This window comes from Ascaphus truei, chromosome 3, assembly GCF_040206685.1.
Source record: "Ascaphus truei isolate aAscTru1 chromosome 3, aAscTru1.hap1, whole genome shotgun sequence".
Classification (NCBI taxonomy): Eukaryota; Metazoa; Chordata; class Amphibia; order Anura; family Ascaphidae; genus Ascaphus; species Ascaphus truei.
In genome coordinates, this window is record NC_134485.1 from 253,698,565 (window position 1) to 253,723,711 (window position 25,147).

General features: G+C 42.5%; 1 protein-coding gene across 1 annotated transcript; it reads right to left on the minus strand.

The window, feature by feature from the left end:
* Nucleotides 1–24,793, minus strand: F7 (coagulation factor VII). The gene is made up of 8 exons (XM_075590674.1): nt 24,637–24,793; nt 17,689–17,852; nt 15,960–15,984; nt 15,740–15,853; nt 7,696–7,836; nt 7,046–7,152; nt 3,686–3,806; nt 1–1,533 (listed from the first exon to the last, which is right to left on the minus strand). Exons 1-8 carry the CDS (start codon nt 24,704–24,706, stop codon nt 977–979), a joined length of 1,299 nt encoding a protein of 432 aa, XP_075446789.1. The 5' UTR covers nt 24,707–24,793; the 3' UTR covers nt 1–976.
* Nucleotides 24,794–25,147: the final 354 nt, after the last annotated feature.

A 25,147-nucleotide genomic window follows, 5' to 3' on the forward strand; every position in this document is an offset into this window, starting at 1 on the left:
TTTTAGGGAAGACAAAATTACAAAAGCTCTTTATTACAATGCCAATAAAGAATACATTTAATCCATCAATAGTTGAGTTCTGACAAGTATTGGACACACATTTTTACTAAAAATTGAACCATTCCGGGGAAAAAAATGTATGACAAATATATAAACCTTCAGATTAATCTTCTAAAAGAATGTTAAAGAGAAGACTACTTAGCAAAATAAATTGACTAGTGTAATGATTACTAAATACTGTACAAAAAGGCTGCATTGTAACTGAGGATTTCAGACACTAAGAACAGCAGCAAAGGTTGAGAGATCTTCTGTATGTTGATATTTCAGCCCTGAGACGGTAACACAAGCCTGTATCTGGTGGACACCATTATACACTTTAATTATTTTAAGAATGTAGGTGAAGTAAAATATATTATTGCTATTATCTACATCTGAGCAGAACATCAACTCAGTAAATTATTATGGATTTGCAGCACATCTTTTGTAACGCCCACAAACACCTGAAGCGTAAATAATAAAGAGAACAATATCAGCATGATACTGTACTAGCTGTTCAGCTACAAAGAATGGTCAGAAACAGCTGAAATTCCAGCGAGTGCTAGCATCCTGCAGCAGATTGCCTATATTTCAGCATTTTACAATTTATACATAGAAGCTCTAATGGAAAGCAGGGTGATACAAAGATGTCCTGCCCATACACAACCTATTGTATATTTAGCATTTAGTCTGAGTTTAGCCATTACTAGATAGGTGAGCACTCACGTGCTTATATGTCACTTAGGCACAACGTTTTTCTAGTTCTAACGTGTAAAATACTTGGTTCAAAATTTAAATCACCTGCAAATAGCATCATACATTTTACTTTTTGGTGAATGAAGGGTCATTAAGACTTTAGGACCTTAGATATCTAGAAGGCTTAAATATTGTTGTAGCATTCAAGAATGTAGTCAGCTATGCTCCTGTGCGTAACGATAAATTAAATTGGGTGACGGTCCATGTGTTCCTTAAGCCAATCAATATATCTGGATAGCCTTGTGTAAACACCATATGAGCCTACACTAGCACATCCCTTCCCCCAACTGACAATCCCAGTGAGGAACCACGTATTCTTGTAGTGCGTGGCATGTGGCCCACCACTGTCACCCTTACAGGAGTCCTTGGTGCCATCAGTGAACCCTGCACAAAACATGTTTTGAGAAATATTCAGTTTGGTCTGCTCGATGCAGTCTTGTGTCTTCACCCGGGGCAGTTCCACTTTCCGAAGAACCTCAGGCGTTGCCCCGCTTTCTAGCAGGCGACCCCAGCCACTCACTGTGGAGTACCTCACCGATAAAAGCTCTCGTACAGCAAACCGCTTCTCAGGCAAACATAAAGGAACCACATAGTTGGTATAGTTGGCTGGAATCTCTAGTCTGAGGAGGGCTATGTCATTGTCATTATTTGTTGCTATTCCTGAATAGTTTTTATGCCTTATGATTTCTGCGACTTGGCGCTCTTGTTCATTTCCTTCTAATTTGCCAATCCGATGTTCACCTGAAAAGACAGAAAGGGACAGGGCTAAAAATACAGGCAGTCCTCGGTTATCCGACACAATGCGTTACTCAAAATGGCGTTGTAAAGTGAAACGTTGTAAAGCGAAACACGTTTTCCCATAGGAACACTGTTTAAATGAAAGGTTCCGTTCCTGAAGGCATTTTTAACACTAAAATACACCAAATATTTTATGCAGGCAATAAGATATGCAGCACACACACAAATTATATAGTGTATATACTGTATTATATATATAATATAACATAATAAAGAATATTTTATATCGTATAATATAATATTATATAGTATAATATTATATATATACGCTGTTACGACGCTTTGCAACGTTGTTTATGTGAATGTGTATATATATACACACACACAACGTTGCAAAGCGTCGTAAGAGCGTTGTATAAGCCATTTTGGCGTTGTAAAAATGAATATAGGTATGCATTGCATGGAGTTGTATAAGCCATTCGTTGTAAAGCGAAGCGTTGTAAAATGAGGACTGCCTGTATCTGTATTTCTAAGAAGTTGTAAAATTATGTTTAAGATGGTGCGAACACTGTTAAATATTTGAACAACAGTGGTTGGTTTTGATTTCAGAAAAGTTTCTATTGTACATGTATTTATGCTATAGAGGCAGGAATGGAGAAAGCTTCTCTAAAACAGGAGTCTCTTTAGAAAAAGAGAAGAAGAATGAAGAGGAACTCCTGGTTTATAAATAACAAAGAAATGGCACTCTATACTTTACCTTCCTTTTATCCTTCACAACTATTTATACCATGTTCTGCCTCAAACCCCTCTGCTCCACTATGCAAATCCATAAAATGACTTGCCACATCCTATACAATTAAAGTCCTAGATCTGACTTTCATAGCCCTCAACTATGCTGCCCCCCTTACATCTCAGCCCTTATCTACAAATACTCCTGTAAACTCCCCCCTCTATATTGCCCACGACCCCCGCCTCTCCTCCTCCCTGATTATGCCCTCTCACTCCCGCTTACAAGATTTCTCCCGTGCTGCCCCCTCTCTCTGAAATTCTCTACCATGCACTATCAAACTCCCCCCCCCCAGAATTTAGTCTTTTAAAAACGCACCTTTTTAAGGACACCTATATGACATTCCCTAACATGAAATACCCATAACCCAAATGGGATCAGCCATGCGGCTGGAGTCTGGACCAAAAGCCATGCAATATAACACCTTTCTAACATCCGCACCTTCAAACCCAAAACTGGATCAGATGTGAAGCTGGATCAAACTCTATTCTGAGGCATACCCGCTCCCACAATGAGCAGCCACTTTAACTTTTCTAACACTATGCCCCTTATTCCATCAAGATTGTAAGATCTCACAAGCAGGACCCTCATTACCTTTTGTATGTGTTTTAGTTTGTTTGTTCTTGTTTGGAATGTCATTCTGAGTATATAATTTATGTCATTCTATTCCCCCGTTGCATTATATGGCAGAATATAATGACACTTCATAAATAAACGATAATAATAACTCATGCCTCTCTCCTCCTTCATGACCTGAGCAAATATGTTGTATAATCTGTTGTACTGTTTTTTTTTTTAAGATTGGCATTGTTACTGTATACCTGCATTGTATTGGTAATCCCCTGTATTTTGTATTGTCTTCTACTGAAAAGTGTTTCACCCATCATCATTCCTACAGTATCTAAAACGTATGTCATCATTTCTTAGTTCCTCTGTAAAGGTGCATCCCATTACTCAATAAAGTATTTGGGAGCCTAAAAGCAAGCTGTTAAAATATCAAGTTGTAAAAGTTCACTCAATTCTGTAATAAGACCACTGGGAAACTTCTGGTTAACCAAAGTGCAAAACATGTGCTAATGAATTCTACCACTTGCAAACAAAAATATATAAAGCATAGACATATTAATTTTTCTGTGACATTCTGGAAGTCCTAATCAGTCATTTATTGTATAACTGAAACTTTGGCGAGTTATACATAAAAAAAAACAAAAATACTTTTTGAAAACAAGAGCCACTCCGGGATATAAGAAACCTCACTAAATTTTATTAATGTTTCAAATTAATAATTAACAAATACAGTTGCTGTGCTTTTGAGACTAATACTGTATCAACCTTGAACTGCAGAAAAAGACAATTCCAGATACTTACCAAGCACTACAGTTAGTTGTTTGGCAGAAAATCTGTATAAACAATGAGCCGCAGTGACTACCCAGTTTGGGGCAATTAATGTACCCCCACAGATGAACTGACGGTCTTTGTTCAGCAGGGCCTGCAAGTACATTTTATGAGTAAGATAACAAAAAAAAACAACTACAGTATTTATAATATACGTCTAAAGGTTACGTCTCCCTTTCCCCCCTTCTTTCTGAAGGATGCTGCTGCTGCTGCTGCACAAATATTGAACCCTGGCTGTTACAGTGCTAAAAGTGTCACCGTCTTGTATATTTCCTCTGATATACTTTTTCCTTTTCATTACTCGGTTGCTCTGCCAGCCTTGTAATCAACCTTCCAATAACACTAACGTCTTCAATCAACATTAGAACATGGACAGGAGAGAAACAGAACCCCTTGGGAGAGCACTCAATTGTGTACAGTATCACAGTAAACTCTCAATGGAAATGGTCGTATGTAAAGTGAGGAATGAGTGATTTAAAAAAAGTTTAATAGGAGTAATAACTCAATTTAAATAGATATAGAACACTAAATATACAGGTGGATGAGACTCAAATTGAGCCAAAAAGCGTAGCGAAATTAATATATACCGGATTGGTGTGTGTATATTTGCTATCACCCTTGATGATATGTTCAGGGTTAAGCTAGATGGTAAACCGAGGTGGCCTCTGCCTGTGAAAGGTAGCACAGGTACAGCCTGAGTATATAGGGTTGTAGTAATTATCAACAGAAGGGGAGGTACAAAACACCAATGGTGGTATAGGTAATTACCCCTAGCTGAATTTGCAACAGGTGAACCAAATGCTCAGTAGGCACTGCAGCTGTCTATGTGAATGAGCTGTACTAGGGACTAAGATGATAGCTCTACAAATCCCATAGTGTGACAATTCAGGCAGTAAAACCACTGTGAGTGTCAGTGATAGTGGCTGTCACAGATGTACAAGTTTTGGATAGTAGGCCGACAACCCACAGTAGGTGAGTCACCTATGTGGAGAAACCCAACAGGGGTTAAAAACTCCCAGCACAGCATACAGCTGCTGGTAAACCAGTAAGCAAAAAATAAAAAAGAGAGAACAGTAGTACACACGTAGTGTCTACTTACACCTCGGTAGGTAAGAACAACAGGCATCCGGTATAGGTAAAAAGCAGACCAAGTGGTAGCGCTAGATTAATAAGCACCTACTTGCTAATGCTGGGTGTTTACAGGCTTGCCACGGGTACTGCTGGTATAATTCAGTAAGCTTAAATGCATATTGAGAGCCCCGTGTTAGGGAGCTAGTATGAGGCGGACGCGCTCCGATCACGAGCATTAGTCCCGCCCCTTTGACGTGATGACGTCAATCAACATTACACTGCTATCTTTGCTATCAAGTTTGTAAAAAAATATATATCTTTGATTTAAAGCAGGGGGGCACAAACTTTTTTCCCTGCGCCCCCCTGCCGGCGTCCCCTCACTCCCGTGCCCCCCCTAAGCCCCACGTACCTGCGCTCCGGCGTCATGACATCACGTTGCCATAGCAACGTGACGTCACATGAATGACGCCGCGTTGCCATGGCGATGCAGGAAGGAAGCCGCCGGAGCTTAGGTAAGTAAAGGTGTACAGAGGCCCTGCAGCTCCCCCGGCACTTAATTTAAGTGCCTTCGGGAAGCGCGCGGGGCCTCTGTAAACCCCGCGCCCCCCGCCGGCAGTCTCGCGCCCCCCTTGGGTGTCGCGCCCCCCAGTTTGCGCACCGCTGATTTAAAGTCATACTTTTAATTTTTTAATCATAAATCACCCCTTGTGGGGAAATCGTTCAGCTGTTCTTTAGGGGTGAGAGCAACAAGGCAACTTGACCATAATGCTGTTTTGGGCTGCGGCCAGGCAGGGAACGGACGCGCTGGCGCTCTTGCGCTGTGCCCTACTCAGCCGGGCGATTCATGCCTGGCTGGGTGTGCGCTCGTCGGGGCGCGACCGCGAAGTCACGCAGCTGGTTCGCCCTCATTGGGCGAACCGCTAACGTGACGCGCTTGCGATCAGCAAAATCAAATTTGCTTGCTGTAAGCGCCGGGCAGGCGCTTGCTCACACTGGCCACACACATTACCGCAATGTGTTTCATCGCGGCCAGCGTGAGCGCGCCCGCCCACTCAGTGCCACCCTGGCGGAGGCCTAAGATTTCCAATCGTACTGTCAGGGGGTTATTCGTTAAACTGCTATACTCGTAGTGCAAATCGGGGGGCACGATCGCATGGAAACTCCAGTTGACTTCAATAGGAGTTTTCATGTGATGGTACAGAAAGGGATCATTAATAACCCCCAATCTATGCAATAATCTCTCCATACTCAAATCCTCCTTCCACTTCCAATTAACTTTCCAATATAAGATTACTAATCATCAATATGCATCTGACTTTACAATGCTCTAATTTCTGGGTGGGTTTCTGATGTTCAACCTCCTTTACAAAGTGCGCTCTTCCAAACATCCAGCTGCATTGGTGGCAGGTAAGAAATGCATTATTTTGTAAACATTAGTTAAACGGTGGAGTGCCCCAAGTTCTATAAACACAGTCCCATCGTTGTTTATTAATTCACACGGTACAGTATCTCTGACAATAGGGAGCCCAGTTTATATATTTTCTGTAATCCAATAGAGCCAAAACACAAATATTTTTGGAAACAATATCAAAACAGTAGGCCCTATGCCCGATTCTAGTGTAAAGTACTGGACCTGAACTTTAATTTCTTTAATTGACATATTAATAATGAAAAAAATAAAATCTGTCTTTTCTGGGATGATATCAATCTCATTTTCAAATGATTGCAATGTGACTAACAAACAGAAGGTATTTGTTGTGAAGATAAGGGGATGGATTGACACATTTACAATTCTTCAAACCCTAATAAATACTAGGCCAATGTTACTTACAGGTTAGTTACTTATATGTTGAAGGAGCAGTCACTGTTGGCCCCGTCCTCTTTTTTTATATATAGATGGGAGGCAGGTTCTCTCCCCCAAGCAGAACCGGATTTATTTCAGCTCTGGTTCCTGAGATACATACCAGGAAGGTGCCGCCGGTTACTTCCTGGTAATTTAAATGGCACGTGGACCAATAGGAAGCTACTGTGGATGGATGTTTCTGCTTCATATTGATCCGTGTAGAAGGACATTTAAACGCCATTTTGTTTTCCCTGCAGGGGATGCTACAGGCAGTACCTTCCCTGGTAAGTATCTTGGGAAGCAGGTGGTCTCAGGAGGAGAGAGGGAGAGAGGAAGGGAGAGAGGAAGGGAGAGAGGAAGGGAGAGAGGGAGAGAATTAATTAATAGACATATCTAAATCCCTGTTACTGGATGCTCACCTGCCATGGACACTCCCCTTCCAGAATCTCCACACCTCCCACAATTCGGCCAAATTTCTTAAATTTTTGGTCTTTTAACACAGGTATTTTTCCACAAGGATAGTCAACTAAAACAACCAAACATCAGCGTGAATGCAATTCTACATTACAGTTTTATTTGTTAGATATTAAGTGCAATTATTTATTATCAGGAGGTCTCAGATACAAGCTTCCCATAACTTCATCCTGTCAGGCGTCACCTAACCCCTTCTATACTGACTACCAGTAAGAATAGTCCTTTGAACAGACACCTGTACTAGTCTAAATAATTTTAAATCAGTCTTGTACCCATAGTTAATAATCATTTTTCCAATTCCCTGCTTTCTACTCAAACTGCATTCTTCACTAAAGAAAATCTTCTTTATCTTTTGTATCACCATGGGATGACGTCTTAATGATTCATATTATTTTCATTGGTAGTATTTACTTACATATTTTCTATTCAGGCCCTAATCTCCCATTATACTGAACTGATGAATATAATTTGTATCCCTAAAAACAATAGTAGAGATACAAAGATGTTGCCTTCATCACCAAATGTCATAAAACCCTGGTAGAGCACACTATGAACGCTTCAATGTCTGTGACCGTGAGAATGTGTTTGCACTGACCTTCAGGTATGCAAGAGATGTCATCATTTCCTAGAGCATAGCCCTCTGCACATGAGCACTGTCGGACTGTGTTTGGGGTATCATGGCAAAAATGTTCACATTGTCCATTGTCATAAATGCATTTTAATGTGTCGTTGAAACCTGAAAATAGACAGAAGAAAGCATGATAGATCCATATGGTAAAACTCTGCTCCTACTAAGTATATCATTGAAAGCTCTTCTTTCCTACCAAGGTAAGCACAGAGTAAGGCCTCTTTGCATTATACTAATGACAAGCAGTGCAATCACCTGCTAGTTAAAAAAAATATATTAATGGATGTGGTGATGCTACAGCGAGAGGATCTTTAAAGCCCACTTGTGTACCAAACATATTGTATATTATTTATTTATTTATAAAAATGTTTTACCAGGGAGTAATACATTGAGAGTTGCCTCTCGCTTTCAAGTATGTCCTGGGCACAGAGTTATAACAATACATGGTTACATGAAATGAACAGGGTTAGGCTACTCTTATAGTGCCGGCGACGGTGACGCGGCAGTCAGGTGACGGCCGCTAGAAAATCAAATAGCAATGACTTCCATCAATCGCGACCAATCTGTCGCTCCGTCGCGTCACCCTTACTATAAGCGAACACAACGGCGACAATGCATTTGTTTTGCCGCAACGTCGCGTCGCTGTCGCCGGCACTATAAGCGAAGCCTTATACAGTCAATTCACAGACCTTTCATGGACAGATAGAGTTGAAAATTGGGTATAGTGGATAAAAGGGCTGGTGAGTTTTAGGCTGCGCTTATAATGCCGGCTACAGCTACGGATGGCGCACCCGTCTCCATAGCCACTGCGAAAGTTGTAATTTGAGTTTTGGGGACGTCCCTGGCTACAAGGGGAGTGACGGCAGGCAAGGGGGAAGGCAGAGGAGCAGAGACAAGAGCAAGGGGGAAGGCTGAAATGGAGAGGAGTTGTAATTTCTGTTTGTATACTGAATTTACGGTACTTAAATTACGGGAGAATTTACTATTTTAAAGTTGTTAATATAGTGTGTTTCACTTGACAGACACACAATCACACACAGGGTTGCCAACAGAAATCATGGGACCCCGGGACAAATGAAAGGAGCAGACCCCCCCCCCGAACCCATAGCGCACCTACCACGAAATAATATTTTTTAGCGCGCAACTTTTACTTAACTGTTTTCTTCCTATTGTAATACGGAAAAAAACATTACAATGCAATCTGTTTATTTTTATATTTTAAACAAAAGACAGGTGACTGCCTGCCTGGGTGGGTGACTGCCTGCCTGGGTAGGTGACTGCCTGCCTGGGTGGGTGACTGACTGGGTGGGTGACTGACTTGACTGACTGGGTGGGTGACTGACTGGGTGGGTGGGTGACTGACTGCCTGGATGGGTGGGTGGGTGACTGACTGCCTTGACTGACTGCCTTGACTGTCTGGGTGGGTGACTGACTGACTGGTGGGTGACTGACTGGGTGGGTGACTGACTGCCTGGGTGGGTGACTGACTGGGTTGATTGACTGGGTGGGTGACTGACTGACTGCCTGGGTGGGTGACTGACTGGGTGGGTGGGTGACTGACTGCCTGGGTCGGTGACTGACTGGGTGGGTGGGTGACTGACTTCCTGACTGCCTAGGTGGGTGACTGGTGGGTGGGTGACTGACTTGACTGACTGTCTGGATGGGTGACTGACTGCCTGGGTAGGTGACTGACTGCCTGGGTGGGTGACTGACTGCCTGGGTGGGTGGGTGGGTGGGTGACTGACTGGGTGGGTGGGTGACTGACTGGGTGGGTGGTTGACGGACTGGGTGGGTGGGTGGGTGACTGACTGACTGGATGGGTGACTGACTGCCTGGGTAGATGACTGACTGCCTGGGTAGGTGACTTACTACCTGGGTAGGTGACCGACTGTCTGGATGGGTGACTGACTGTCTGGTGGGTGACTGACTGGGTGGGTGGGTGACTGACTGGGTGGGTGGGTGACTGACTGCCTGGGTGGGGGGTGACTGTCTGCCTGGGTGGGTGACTGCCTGCCTGGGTAGGTGACTGCCTGCCTGGGTGGGTGACTGCCTGGGTGGGTGGGTGACTGCCTGGGTGGGTGGGTGACTGACTGGATGGGTGGGTGACTGACTGCCTTGACTGACTGCCTTGACTGTCTGGGTGGGTGACTGACTGACTGGTGGGTGACTGACTGGGTGGGTGACTGACTGACTGCCTGGGTGGGTGACTGACTGTCTGGATGGGTGACTGACTGTCTGGATGGGTGACTGACTGCCTGGGTGGGTGGGTGACTGACTGCCTGGGTGGGGGGTGACTGTCTGCCTGGGTGGGTGACTGCCTGCCTGGGTAGGTGACTGCCTGCCTGGGTGGGTGACTGCCTGGGTGGGTGGGTGACTGCCTATGTGGGTGGGTGACTGACTGGATGGGTGGGTGACTGACTGCCTTGACTGACTGCCCTGACTGTCTGGGTGGGTGACTGACTGGGTGGGTGACTGACTGACTGCCTGGGTGGGTGACTGACTGGGTTGATTGACTGGGTGGGTGGGTGACTGACTGACTGCCTAGGTGGGTGACTGGTGGGTGGGTGACTGACTTGACTGACTGTCTGGATGGGTGACTGACTGCCTGGGTAGGTGACTGACTGCCTGGGTGGGTGACTGACTGCCTGGGTGGGTGGTGGTTGACTGACTGCCTTGACTGACTGCCTGGGTGGGTGACTGACTGCCTGGGTGGGTGACTGACTGGGTGGGTGGGTGACTGACTGGGTGGGTGGGTGAATGACTGTCTGGATGGGTGACTGACTGCCTGGGTGACTGATTGCTTGACTGACTGCCTGGGTGGGTGGGTGACTGACTGCCTGGGTAGATGACTGACTGCCTGGGTAGATGACTGACTGCCTGGGTAGGTGACTTACTGCCTGGGTAGGTGACCGACTGCCTGGATGGGTGACTGACTGTCTGGTGGGTGGGTGACTGACTGGGTGGGTGGGTGACTGACTGGGTGGGTGGGTGACTGACTGTCTGGATGGGTGACTGACTGTCTGGATGGGTGACTGACTGTCTGGATGGGTGACTGACTGCCTGGGTGGGTGACTGACTGCCTGGGTGGGTGGGTGACTGACTGCCTGGGTGGGTGGGTGACTGACTGCCTGGGTGGGTGGGTGACTGACTGCCTGGGTGGGTGGGTGACTGACTGCCTGGGTGGGTGACTGACTGCTTGGGTGGGTGGGTGACTGACTGCCTGGGTGGGTGACTGACTGCCTTGACTGACTGCCTGGGTGGGTGGGTGACTGCCTGGGTGAGTGAGCGACTGGGTGGGTGAGTGACTGTGTTGAGTGACAGCCTGGATGGGTGACTGACCTTGACCGGGTGGGTGCTGCTGCCTGTTTCCTTGCCCACCAGATGCTTCCCCCCTGCCCCTGATATCCCTGCAGCTGCTGCCCGGGGTGGGAGGTAGGCTCGGGGGGCGCAGGGGGTGGGGCGCGGGAAGTAGGCAGCTGGGACCTCGGCTCTCTGCATGCGCATGGGAATCAGCACCTTTTTTTAATAAAATGGGCACGACCACGCAGGGGGACCGGGATGCCAACCCCGGCAGACCCCCCCTGATGGCGGGCCTGATGACACACACACATCCCCCCTCTCCCTGCACATCACACACACACCCCCCCTCTCCCTGCACTCACACACATCCCCCCTCTCTGTACTCCCACATACATCCCCCCTCTCCCTGCACTCACACACACATCGCCCCTCTCCCTGCCTTCACACACATCCCATTCTCCCTGCACATCACACACATCCACCCTCTCCCTGCCTTCACACACACATCCCATTCTCCCTGCACATCACACACATCCACCCTCTCCCTGCATCAGAAGCTATCTGATTGGTTACAGCCTGTGGGTGACTGACTGCCTGGGTGGGTGACTGACTGTCTGGATGGGTGACTGACTGCCTGGGTGGGTGGGTGGGTGACTGACTGCCTGGGTGGGTGACTGACTGCCTGGGTGGGTGACTGACTGTCTGGGTGGGTGACTCCCCCCCTCCCTGTACTCACACATAGATCCCCCCTCTCCCTGCACTCACACACATCGCCCCTCTCCCTGCCTTCACACACACATCCCATTCTCCCTGCACATCACACACATCCCCCCTCTCCCTGCACTCACACACACATCGCCCCTCTCCCTGCCTTCACACACACATCCCATTCTCCCTGCACATCACACACATCCCCCCTCTCCCTGCATCAGAAGCTATCTGATTGGTTACAGCCTGTCACATGGTGAGACCGTCGCTGTAAAAATAAAATTCTACTGACTACAGAGATTTAGGTCGCTCCGTCGCTATTGCGCCCTACTATAAGCGCATGCGATGGATTCAATGCATTTGTTTTGGCGCAACGTCGCGTTGCTGGCACTATAAGCGCAGCCTTAGATTGAACTAGAGAAGCTTTAACATCACCAAACGGTTCACACCCTTTGGCTGCCCTTCGGTTGTGCCAAAGGCTGTCCACCATTAGGGCGACGCAGATGTACACTGAAGGGGTTCAGATTGAATGCAGCTGTGGATTCAAAGTCCTTTTTCTTCCTGGCTCATTAACATTCCAGTGGGTGGTGTTGACTTTCAGATTGAATGCAGCTGATCAGTACAGTATAAGTCGTAGTATGCTAGTTTTATCAGTACTGCATACATATAACATAGCAATTCAGTACAGGCCATGCTGGTTTAATTAATTAATACATACATAAAAGAGCAAAAAAAAGGAGGGTTGTAATTTTTTTAAATACCACTTTAAGTAAATTATGAACAATACATTCACTTACATTACACATATTAAGATGGTACCACTCTGTCCACGATATCCCTGCCAGCCAACCCGTTAGATGAAAAAACAAGCAGTCCCGCTGGATGATAAATGTCCCGGGAACGCCGAGACCACAGAAGGAACTGCTGCGCAGAGTATAGGTATGGTGGCTTCCGTGCTCCAAACAACCTCCAAACACAAACAGGCAAAGCAGGGAACCGACTCTGGCGTCTGACGTCACAGCGTCCCACGTGGTACCAAAGTAACCAGTATCACCTCTACGCGTTTCGAATTCACTACTCTTCATCAGGGGGTGTAATCACTGGTGGCAAAGGACTGTAAGATATACCCCACAGTCCCACACTATTGGTTACCTTCCAATCTAGGTAATTAAAGTGCTCAGGTGCTAAGTGCTTAAGGTGCCATTCAAAACAAACTACAATAAACATAGACATACATACATGATCATATTTCCTATACCATAAATTACATTAACACTCTTAAATTAAGAATACCATAATACTTGCAAATCTAATACATACCATTAATGTCACATTAATTAAAACGTATATACTCATTGTTACCCACCAATGAATATGTCCAATAAAGATCAATGATTATAATGGGCCCCCCGTATATAAAGTAAAAATAGGGAACCCCAATAATTGCCCACATCTCCTATGTCTAAACAGAACATAACCTCTGGGGACTATGAACATGGAACATAAACCAGTGCCTGCAAAATGTCTCTGTAAAGCGCTACGTAAAACTAGCAGCGCTATACAAGAACATGCTATTATTATTATTTACAAACTGATAATCAGTGGAGGATTAGAATGACAACCACTTAGATCATCATTTCAAAAACGGATTTAGTTCAATGATTTCATTTAACCTGAGGGGTGTTTTCATAGTAAAGATCCAACAATGCTCACGCTGCAGCAGCTTGAAATCCCCCCTTCTTGGATCTCGAGGGCTTACTTCCAACCCTCTAAATCTCAAATCTCCATGTCTCCCCCCATGGTGATCCAAAAAATGTTGGGCCAAATTATGAATTTTCTTGCCCTTTTCCAATAAACGTCTCGCATTTTTGATCCAATTAACATGGTCCCCAATTCGCACTTTCAGAGATCTAATAGTTTTCCCAATTTAATGTTTCTTTCGGTGACAGTCAATTACTTAAATAACATAATTGCTTAATCAATTTATAAAATATGACACCCTGTGTTCTTGACCTGCCACCTGATCTACCACTACCTTGTCCTTTACCATGTATCTGCACATTAGGCATTTCCCACAGGTGTAGTTACCAATTGGTTTACTTTAAAAAATCCCAACACCTACTGTACCATTGGAGTGGGTTTCTTAAGTGCACTAGGTGCCAAAAGGCTCTTAAGATTTGTCGCCTTTCTAAAAACAACCTTGGGTTTATTGGGAATAATTCCTCTTGAAACAGGGCCCATTTTTTAAATATCTCAATGTTTGTACATAATTTGTCTAATCTTAGATTCCTGTTTGCAGAAATCAGCAACAAACATTGGTGTATCATTACTGTTTGTAGATAAACTTTTTGTTTTTGGCACCAAAAGTGTGTCACTCTTAATTATTTTATTTCTCAATATGGATTTTTCCACCAAACGGTTGTCATATCACTTATTGATAAATATTTGTGTCAATATTTGGATTGATTATCATACTCACTTAATTCACAACAGTTCCTGCATACCTGCAGAAACTGTTCATACGGTATTTGATTCAGCCACTGTCTCGAGTGGTTGCTTTGATAATCCAAATATGAATGAACATCCACTTGTTTAAAAAAGGTGCTCGTGATAATGCAGTTGTCCCTAATTTTCAGATTCAAATCTAGAAAATTAATTTTTGTAGGGCTATTTTCTCCACTAAGCACAATATTATATTTATTCGTATTCAGGTAAGTTGTGAATTATTCAAATTCCTGTGTGGATCCTGACCACACGATCAGGATATCATCAATATACCTTCTATAATATTGAATATAATTTTTAAAAGGGATGTTCGTTCCAAATAAATTCACGTTCCCACAGAATAATCCCGCATAATTTGGTGCAAATTGTGTACCCATAGCCGTCCCATTGGTCTGAAAATAATACCTGCCCTTCAAACATAAAAGAATTGTGATTGAGTATGAATAAAATACTATCAATAATAACATTATGTTGAATAAGGAATAATGTGTCTTGGTGAAATAAATAGTGTGCCACCGCTGCTACACCCTGTGCATGACTTATACATGTGTACAAAGCAGATACATCTAATGTCACACAAATGAAATGTTCTTTCCAAACTAAAGACTGTAAAGAATTTAAAACATCCATGCTATCCACAAATAGGAAGGCAGTGCACAAGTAAGGGGAGCCAAAGTGTCAACGTAATGGTGTTATGAATAACATCAGAAATGACTATCATTGTCAGCTAAATCTGCTTGCTAAACGACGATCCAGTCTTTGTGTGATATGTATTAATAAGTAAGGACTCAAATAAAATCTAATTGTTTTCCCAAAAATGTATTGAGGGATAAGTACTGAAATGTTGCTCTTTTAAACATGGACCCTCTACTGTTTTATTTGTTTTTATGTATTGCATTCAAGTGCGGAATAAATCTAATCACTGGCTTATTGAACATTGATTTGATTTGTTTCCTGCAGTAAATAATGTTCCAATGAAGTGTTTAGATTTAGGCACTCTATGTTGTAAAACTAACAAAAGAAATATGCAGAGGAGAGAAGAGCCTACGTGGGTTGAAATAACATTTCAAGATTTCTGTGTTGTTTTCTCCCTTCTCCAACAGGCTGACATATATAGAAAGTACTCAATTTGGCACAATCTTATGTACAAACAACATCTTTGAAAAAAAGGATGTTAGTCCAATAAATAGCATTGCAAACTTAATAGAAAATCACCGGGCTGTACAGTAAAGTATTATAACATGTGCTAAATTTCTGTACTTCTATTCTCCGAGTCTATATAGCAAATAAAAATATCACTTGTGAGCACATTCACATGTCTCAGACAGGTCTGCAATCTGCTTTTCCACATTATCTTCCACTGAAGCCCGGGATTCTGGGTAATAACAAGCAAATGAGCACACAGTGCTGAGTCTGAATCCAACTCTACATTTTTCACACATTATATACTGTATACAGATATATATATAGAATCATCATCTTTTTTCTCCCATCTTACTTGTTTCGCAGTTTCTTCCCTCATAACCCAGGAGACAGTGGCAGATGTATGATTGGTACTGATCAAAACAGCTTCCACCATTTTTGCAAGGGCTGGAGATGCACTGGTCATCATCTGTAAACACGTAAGATTAATATACTGCACACAATATACTTACACGTTAAAAATGAGCGGTGTGTGTTTATCACATAGTATAACTTTTGGATTTGGCATACTGTACCTATGTACGTCTTCCAAAATTCTTTCTGGAAAAAGAAGACACAATGTCAGTAACTAATATATGATATACAATACGGGGCATATGGTTACTATTGATGGATTGACCTAGTCTATCATATTTATTGCTTATTGCTATATTTATATGATTGCTACAAAGCAAAAGATGGGAATAAAAACCTTGTTTAAGTAAATGCACAATATAAATAAAAAGAAATAAAGGGTGCACAGCAGTAGCAAGATCGAGGAGGGCTGTGGTGTGGAATTTATATAAAAAAAAACATTCAAACAAGGTACAAGAAAATCCACCAACGTGTTTTCACGGCCACATGCCACTTTATTAAGGAAATACACTGATGGTTTTATATAAAGTGTGTTTCATCATTGCAGCATTTATAATATATATGGGTCAAAAGTTAGCAGCTACTGTATATTAATGCAGTGTTGCATGGGAAGAAATAATGGTGTCACATATAAAACGGAAACCAGTAAGGAAAAGAGTAACGAGAGAGACATGAGCATGAAGAGGAGGGGAAAGAGATGCTCCAGGATCAAATGCAAAGAGTATACAGTGGTATGGAATAAAAAAAAAGGATAACATAGGAAATAGAGGAAGGGCCACAGGAAAAAAAGGGAGAAAGGGAAGGAGAGATCCAAGATTGCAGTCCCTCACCAAAAATGACCGATTTTGAAAGTGACCTAAGTGGGATGTGATCTAGTATCTAAAGCAGATTACCAAGCTTGTGTATATATTTTTCCTAGCTGGGTATTTTTTCAGTTATTTTTTAAAAAGCTCAAGCTCTGCTGTTTATTCCCACATACTTCAGTCCATCATGTAGCACAGGCCCTTGTTCCATGAAATCTTCAATGTCACGTATCAAAGAAACTCTCAGAGAATCCAGAGAAATCCAGTGATGTTACAAACTGGGCATTGCTTAGCAGCAAAGTTACCTTTGATTTTATGGTTCGTTTTCAGGAATAAAACAGTTTAAAAATTAGAGGTCAATGGAAAAACTAGAGAGGGGAAAATCTCAGACACCCTATTGTACAGTGTGGTGAAGAAATCCCCAAATATGAAATATACAGTTCATCCAGGGGGAACTGCACCTTTAGTGAAGGACACAATCACAAGGGAAAAGGTTAGAAAAAAGAGGCATATAGAGATGTGGTGCATATAATTCATGATCGTTTGTGGTAACAGATCGAAGCATACATTAATTATTGTGGTTACATTATTTTATTCGCTAATGTGTCTCGGTGAAATGAAGATGTTTATTCTATGGTAAATTGCAACATAGTCATTTTAAAGCATAGAGGGCCATATTTACTGAGAGGTTCTACTGCATTGGATACTTTAAAACCTACTGATCTTCCGGTGCCGGGAGGACAACTTACGAGACATTCACTTGAATGGGCTGTAAGGTGTCTTATTGAATAGCAGAGCTTAGTAAATATTGGGGAAAGTGGCGTTTATTAAAAAGCACTACAAATAAAAAATGTAATATGACACCCACTCCACTTCCAACCACCTTATCAACATGGTAACAACTTAATAACAGCTCGATTACTTGTATAATATACTGTAACAAGCATAACCTCTCCACAAGGTACCTCAGTTGGTTGCTCAGATTTGCTGGTGGAGCCACTGCCAAGTAAAACTATTTCACAATTGACTATCACTAACCCATGTCTTGTAATGGAAAATAAAGAAAGCAAAAACAGCGATCACGTACTGTCCGCCTGTCATCCTTAAAGATTTCCCTGGCTTCTTCATAAGAGCAGGTCTCTTCCTTGCACTCCCGCTCCAGAGATCCTGGCTTCATCTCCTCAAACCAGTTGTTGGCTCTTTTTAACCTGCCTTTCAACACAGTAGCGGCCTCTTTATGCTGTAAGAAAACTGTAAAGTGGAACAGATCAAAACAATAGCCTATTTTTATACCTTTAACCCTTTTGCTGCCAGAGAGGCCTGTAATATGCCCTGCCGCAAAAGTCCAGTGGAGGGGATGGACTTACTTACACATCTTGTATACATGTATGTGTATCTTACTAAGAATGACCATTAAATATATCAAATGGAAATATTAATGTGTGCTCATTTGCATTTCTTAGACAGGTCTGCACCCCTGCCTTTCACCATTATCACCCAGCATACAGTGCTTCCACTGCAGCAAGGGATTCTGGGAAATTACATGCAAATGAGCACACAGTGCCACCTTTTGTTTCAAATCCATTTTGAGATGGACCCCTATAAGCTTATGCTTGCTGCATTTTCCAGCTTTTCAGCACAGCCTGGGTTAAGATGCATAGCCAGTAAACCTACTCACAGACAGCTGTTTCGACTTTTTGGGTCTCATCCGTGTGAGGCTGCTTATACTGGCTTTGCAATTTGAAGCTTGGATAGGTATCCACCACACATTAGTTAAGTTATGTTGGGGGGAAAAAAAGTGACAAAAAAACTCCACCATAAAGCATATAGCAAATGGAAATATTAATGTGTGCTCATTTGCATGTCTTAGACAGATCTGCAATCCTGCCTTTCACCATTATCACACAGCACTTCCACTGCAGCAAGGGATTCTGGGAAATTACATGCAAATGAGCAAACAGCAACATTTCTGCAGCCAAACTAATGGCCCATTGGATTAACACAGCAAGGGGGTCCCTGCACTCCCATTCAAACTGAATGGGACTGCAGGGACTCCTGCTGTGTTAATCCGATGGACCATTAGTCTAGCAGCAGAATCTCACAAAAATATTGAGGCATTTACTGTGAGATGCCTTAGTTTTTACCCAGGCAAGTGATCGGATACTGGTGGCTGATCTGTATGTGTATATATATATTATTTAAGTTATGGTGGGTGAAAAGGTGACTAAAAACCCTCCACCGTATAGCATATAGCATATAAAAATATTACTTGTGAGCACATTCACATGTCTTAGACAGGTCTGCAACCCTGCCCATGTTGTCTTTGACCTCTTATGATATTCTAATGTGATGTTGCGAATACCTAACTCCTGCAAGCCAGTTATTTTGCAGAAATAAGCAAGCTCTCTATTAGTTATGTAGCTCCCTCTTGGAGGACTAATAGTTTCTGTAAAGGGGTAACTGCTTTAAGGGGTTAACTATGCTCACTCAGGAAACTCCCCTCTCCTCCTCATCACGTGATGGATGACATGATTCATATGATCTAGAAGCAGATTCTTCAGAGTTCTGACTGGGGGCCTCACAGTCTTTGTTCTTTCAAAACTATAGCTGTATCACATTTTAATCTGGTCTGTAACCGTTACATACACCCATAATATATATTATCTATAACTGTGCACGCAATGTCTTGTATATAATGTATACCCTGTTCACTTATGTAACTGTATTTGTAACCATGTACTATTTGTCATTTTAACTCTATGTCCAGCACATACTTGAAAACGAGAGGTAACTCTCAATGTATTACTTCCTGGTAAAAAGTTTTATAAATAAATGGATAAAACAGTGAGCCTTGTAAATAGGTTTGTGTGGTTAATAATACTGTATGTATTAAGATTGTTCTGTCACAGTTTATTGTTTCCCAGTTAGTACCATGCCCCTTCTAAGCTAACACCTATTTAAGGAACAGGAAACCTAAGTTTGTGGGAGAGAGATGTCAATTGTCCTGGTCTCATAGGGTTGCCCCTACCGCAGCCTAACCACCACTGTTGCTGATACTGCAGCCTGTGCTCACATTGAACCTGCCCATCCAGTGGGTTCCCATTGCATTCAAACCTCCCTGCAAGACGTTTCTACTCCATCTGTTTCAATGGGTACTTAAGTCATGCACCTTCCTTAAATAGGAATGGGATCTACCAGGGAATGAAGTCCTACTGTAAGTATTATTGTTTGCCATGAGTTTTGTTGAGATGCACCGTATGTCAATACATGTGAAGTGTTTCAGATGGCTGTCAATAAAGCACCTTTTGTTTTATAAAAGTTCCTGACGTTCATCTCTTTCTCCAAACTTTTATCCACACACAGCCTACACTACCCAGCACCGTGAGAGATGGAGCACTGTCATTGCATAATCAATTTGATGCGCCTTCCATTAGAGTGGGTAAGGAGGGTTACAGTTTTGTGTGAACATGACTGACTATTAGATTCAGGTATTTAAGAAAGTTAATGAATCATGGGTTAAATTATCAATGTTGCAAGTTACAAATGAAATTATTTTAAGAGCTCTATAGTCCTCAGGGATAACATACATACATACATAAGCAACCTCTTTACGTGATCCCCTGACAAAGCACACAAGTGCGAAACGTGTAGTCACGTGAGGTTGCTGCCCACATTCCCAGTAGTGGAGTCAAAGACCTGTGGGAGAGGATTGCAGTTTTTCTTCATCCAGTTTACAGTGTTTGTGGTCCAGACCCACCAACTCTTCGACTCACCAGCTGCATACTGTATCCAAACCTCCAGATCTGTGTACACCAGTTTCTTTTGTACTTATATGTAAGTTTTGTTATGTTATTATTGTTAAAAGGTTTCAAAATGTTGTCCTTTATAGGACTTTTTTTAAATCCACAATATTCCTGGAACAATATTCCTTCAGGGTGCTTTTTGCTTTTTCTCTTTGTGGACACCTGTGAGCTCCCTTCTGGGAGCACACATTTTAGGGGTTCTTGGAGTAGTCCTGGGGATGGCTACATGGGAATACAGATTGTTACTGCTATATTTTGGACAGCACGAACACGGATATCTTTATCTTTTCTTCTTTGAGATCTATGGTCCTATTGCACTTTTTTTAAATATGCTTCAGTTGTAACAATAATATCCACAGGGAAAAATCCCAGCTCATTTATTAAACATCCCAACTCATTATTAGTGTCAATACAGTAGTAGTGGATTATTTGTTGAGTAGCTTTGTGCAATACTAGGATTTAACACTGTGGCTTTTAATAGTGTTGGCTATTTGTGCAGGATGTTTATATGGGCATCAAATATTCAAAATTGTTTTAAATTCAGCAATGTCCACTAGTTGGAAGCTTTATTTAAATCAATTGTACTTTTAACTGTAGCACAAATAATTGGACATTAGAATTTTCTATATGTAACTTTTTCATGCTTTATAGTATGTTAATACTCTAGATCAGTGGTTCCCAACCTTTTATACATGGTGAATTCCCTGCTAGAATATATTTTCTCTGGGAACCCCTAATTAATACTCATCCGACTATTGCCAACAACACTATTTGACTGCTCCCAGGCAGTGTAGTATCCCGAGCTCATGCGGGGGAACGCACCATTAATAAGGCCTCAAACTGCACCTCAGTTTGTGCAGACAGCATGGGGGGTATAGTTACATAGTTGTCAATTATAGCAGGAGCTTCCAAAGTCACAACCCACAATGCCTTTCAGCTGTGGATGCAAAGCAATTTTTGAAGCTCCTGCTGTAATTGATAGCTATACACCTCACACAAAGATGCAGTATGGGGCAATACTAATTGCAGTCCCCACACAAGCTCAAGAACGTACTTTATTTCCTGGGATCTGCCATTACATTTTGTTTTTGGCTAAGCCCTGTTGGGAATCACTGCTAGAGTGCATCTTTATTGTCCGTTCTATCATCTGGAACTCAAGTTAGTTCTGTCATGTATGTCTTTTAGAATGTGATGTGGCAACGTCTCCCACCTTTCCGGTTCAAGTCCAAGAGGCTCATTTTCAAGCAGGACTTTGTAGGCTTTGGTGACTAAGGCTGAGATTATAATACATGAGCCTGTCGCCCGACCGATGTCTGCATTTTGATGCAGGCGTAGCGGACGCGTCACCAGGCTGGTTCGCCGTGATTGACTGAACCGTTCACGTGAGGCGGCCTTCTCTTGAAAAGACATGTTTTGGCTTTCCAAAACGCGTCGTGCCTCATCATGTACACAGTCCGCGCTCTATGAGCGGCCTCATAGGATTGAGGTTTGTTGTTCGCGACGCATGTGCCGTCACGGTTACTATAAACGCGGCCTAATGCAGCTCATGAAGACAGATTAATCAAACCCATTTTTGTTTGACTTTTTTTTAGTGGGGTAAAAAAAATCATGATTTTCTAAACCTCTAGCTTGAGGTTACCATGGTAACCGTAAGACTGCACAGGGCTCTGGGGAGAGTTCCATTTTGATTGATATCCCGGACACTTAATATGTCAAATGCTTTTATCTCCTGAACGGAGCATCAGAAAAAAGTGTTGGTGCAAGAGAAAGCAAAGAAAAAGAAATGACTACCAGTGACTGCTGCTTTACCATCCACATAGAGGGGGGGGGGGGGGATACATATACAAAAGAGGGAAAGCAAATAGTATAATACTGTTTTTAATGTTAAAAACACAAGGTATTTCACTTACATAGATTAGCCCCTGATGAAGACTTGCGGTAGAAACGCGCTTTGGGTGAATCAGACATCACTAAGGAGCCCTTGTTGATGACATCCAGAGTGGAGGACAACCTTGATCAGCCCAGTACCTGCTGTGACGGTCGTGGAGCGGATGCTGTGTGCTGTGAATACTTTTGTCTTACCTTATGACCCAGGGTGGTCTGAATGCTCTCAAACAAAGGCACTTATGTAAGTGAAATACCTTGTGTTTTTAACATTAAAAACAGTATTATACTATTTGCTTGAGTGCAAATTTTATAGAATTTCCAGCATTGAAATTATCTGTTGGAGTAGACAATATTGCACTATTTTGTGTTTTCACTCTCTTTTTCATATCCTGATGTGACTTGAGCTTACTTAAAACTGTAAAAATAGACACTGCATGTTTTTGTGACCAACACTTAGATTGTAAGCTCTTTGGGGCAGGGATTTCTTTTCCTATTGTCTGATTTTGCTGCACTTAATGTATTATTATAATTCCCTGTACTGTATTCTCTGTGATGCACCAAGTACACTTTTGGCGCTATATTAATAAAGATATACATACAATCATATCAAAGATAAAATATAAGCCAAACCATCATTTTGCTACACTCAAGTTTGTGTATTGTTGTGAAACGGAAATAAATCAATAACACAGCATAAATGCAGACACTATTAGACAAATACTAGTATAATATTTATTTTTAAGTGATGTCATTTGTTTTATAAATATATTTTTGTGCAGCCTAGTTTTTACCCTTTAAAATGTGGCCACCCTACCTTCAGATTTGTATATTTTTGGTGTCTCAAGTTATACATATATTACAAATATCTGCAGAACAGTAAGGTTCCTGGAGGCCAGTGAACCACGGATAGGCTCTGGGTGACCCCAGGCTCCAGTATTCTGAAAAACATATATATGTTTTATTTGGGGGGAGGGGAAGTGCTGCTTTAGGTGTGGATGGTTAATTTATTTTCTTCTTTATATTCAAACACATATACAGTATATATTCTTAAATAGTTTTTCTAAATTAGATTGTAAACTTGGAAAGCTGAAATCCAGGAGTGATTTGGCTTCTTTTAGCTTGTCCCTTTTGTGCGTCACCATTGCTAAACACGACCGGTCTTCCCCTTCCATGGACAAAGTGCCCTATTCCTCTTAAGCATACTTACACTTATAGATACCTGTGCTTATAGATGATACACACGTACGTATACTAATAGATTCAGAGCAGACTGACTCAGATAGACACAAAGATGCACTGATACAAAGCAAAATCCCACCCCCTGCAGCTGCACTCACAGAGAGATAACACCAGGTTCTCCACCAGTCTACTCAAGATGTCGGAGTCATACTGGAAGCTTTAACCAGTCTGTACCATGAGGGCCCATCTGATGCTCAGGCTCACCTAAGTAACCAGTTGGCCGATGTGCTCCGACAGGAAGGGGACTAAAACTTTGATTATACCAGATGCCGCTGGGCGGTAGCGCGATCTGGTGATGTCATCCTCACCCTGCTGCCGAGCAGCATCTTGAACAGGCAGAGGAGACAGAGAGGCGTGGCAGGGAGCGGTTCACCCTCATTGGCTGAACCGCTCATGTGGAGCGACCGTCGCCTCCCAAGAACAAATTCCTCTGTCTTCTCTCCAGGCTGCCGCCCTGCAGTTCCAGGTGGCGCGCACGTCGCTCAAGGTATGATTACCTCAATTGGATCAATGCATTTTGTTTTTGCGCCACGTGACGCTGTCGGCATTTTTTTAGTATAATCACATTATATAATCTTCTTTTCAGCTGGGACAATTAAAAAACAAAATGTTTAATTTTAAATAAACCAAAGGAAGTGACATTTTGCTTTAAAGGTGACGGATCGTATTGATTTAAGCCACTTGAATAGTTTAGATTGTTTTTTACTGGGCAGAAAGGGCTTGCCCTTCAGAAGAAAAACCTTTACAAAACCCCGCTATGTATGGGACTCAAACAGATCAACCAAATGAGGAGAAACAAATGCAGATATTTAAGCTAGGAGATCTAGAGATGTGGACAAGATGTGGATGCTTGTTTATGTTGTATGGCAGCTGCTAGGCTGTGCTAAAGCCCCATAGCTAAGAAAAAAAACAAAGGCATTGTGGGAACAAAAGATCCGGTATATAGCACCTACAGTAGATTTAACATTGAGCCTTCCAACTGGTTAGCTTCTGTAAAATTAAGCGCAACTCATCTTTAACTAGAAACTCTCCCGTGTGCAGCTGTAGAGTATTCTCAGTATTTTTTTCTATCTGGTGCCATTAGTGTATCTGTTTTAGTTACATACCTGCAGATGTAAGGAGAGGAAACATCGTGATTAAACAGAAGCACACAGCTTTGTTCTGTTCTGGCCCCATGGCGGCAGATCTCTATCCCTTCTCCAACGCACTGACAATATTCGCAGGGAGAAACAGCTTGTCCAAAGTTCTCTGTTTAAAATGTTTGGGACTGGGGGAGGGGTCTGACTGGCATTGAGACTGCACAGGAATGACAAATAATCTTCAAATTCTGTGTATGTGACCGTGGATGTGTACAGTATACAGGTATATGAAAATATTTAAATCAATTACTTTACTGCAGGGATCATTTTCAGTTGCACTGTTATTACTTACACAACAATCTGTTCGGCTGCATTGGAAATGCAATGTTTTGTTAAATTATTAAATTCACCTCTCCATTATCAGCGGGGCCACAATGCATTGCACATTCCTCTTGCAGCAAAGGGATTCATACACTCTGTTTTTGCCTTGTGAAGTGATGCTTACTCTTGTTTTTTTATTTTGAATATTTCAGTTTCT

Bases quoted from the DNA above. Each gene is read 5' to 3' on its own strand.
- F7 (XM_075590674.1), bottom strand. From the start codon at position 24,706: ATGGGGCCAGAACAGAACAAAGCTGTGTGCTTCTGTTTAATCACGATG. The intron at 7,837-15,739 runs GTAAGATGGGAG...GTCTATTTTCAG, and splicing joins GGGAAGAAACTGCGAAACAA to GTTTCAACGACACATTAAAA. The intron at 1,534-3,685 runs GTAAGTATCTGG...CTGTCTTTTCAG, and splicing joins ACAACTAACTGTAGTGCTTG to GTGAACATCGGATTGGCAAA.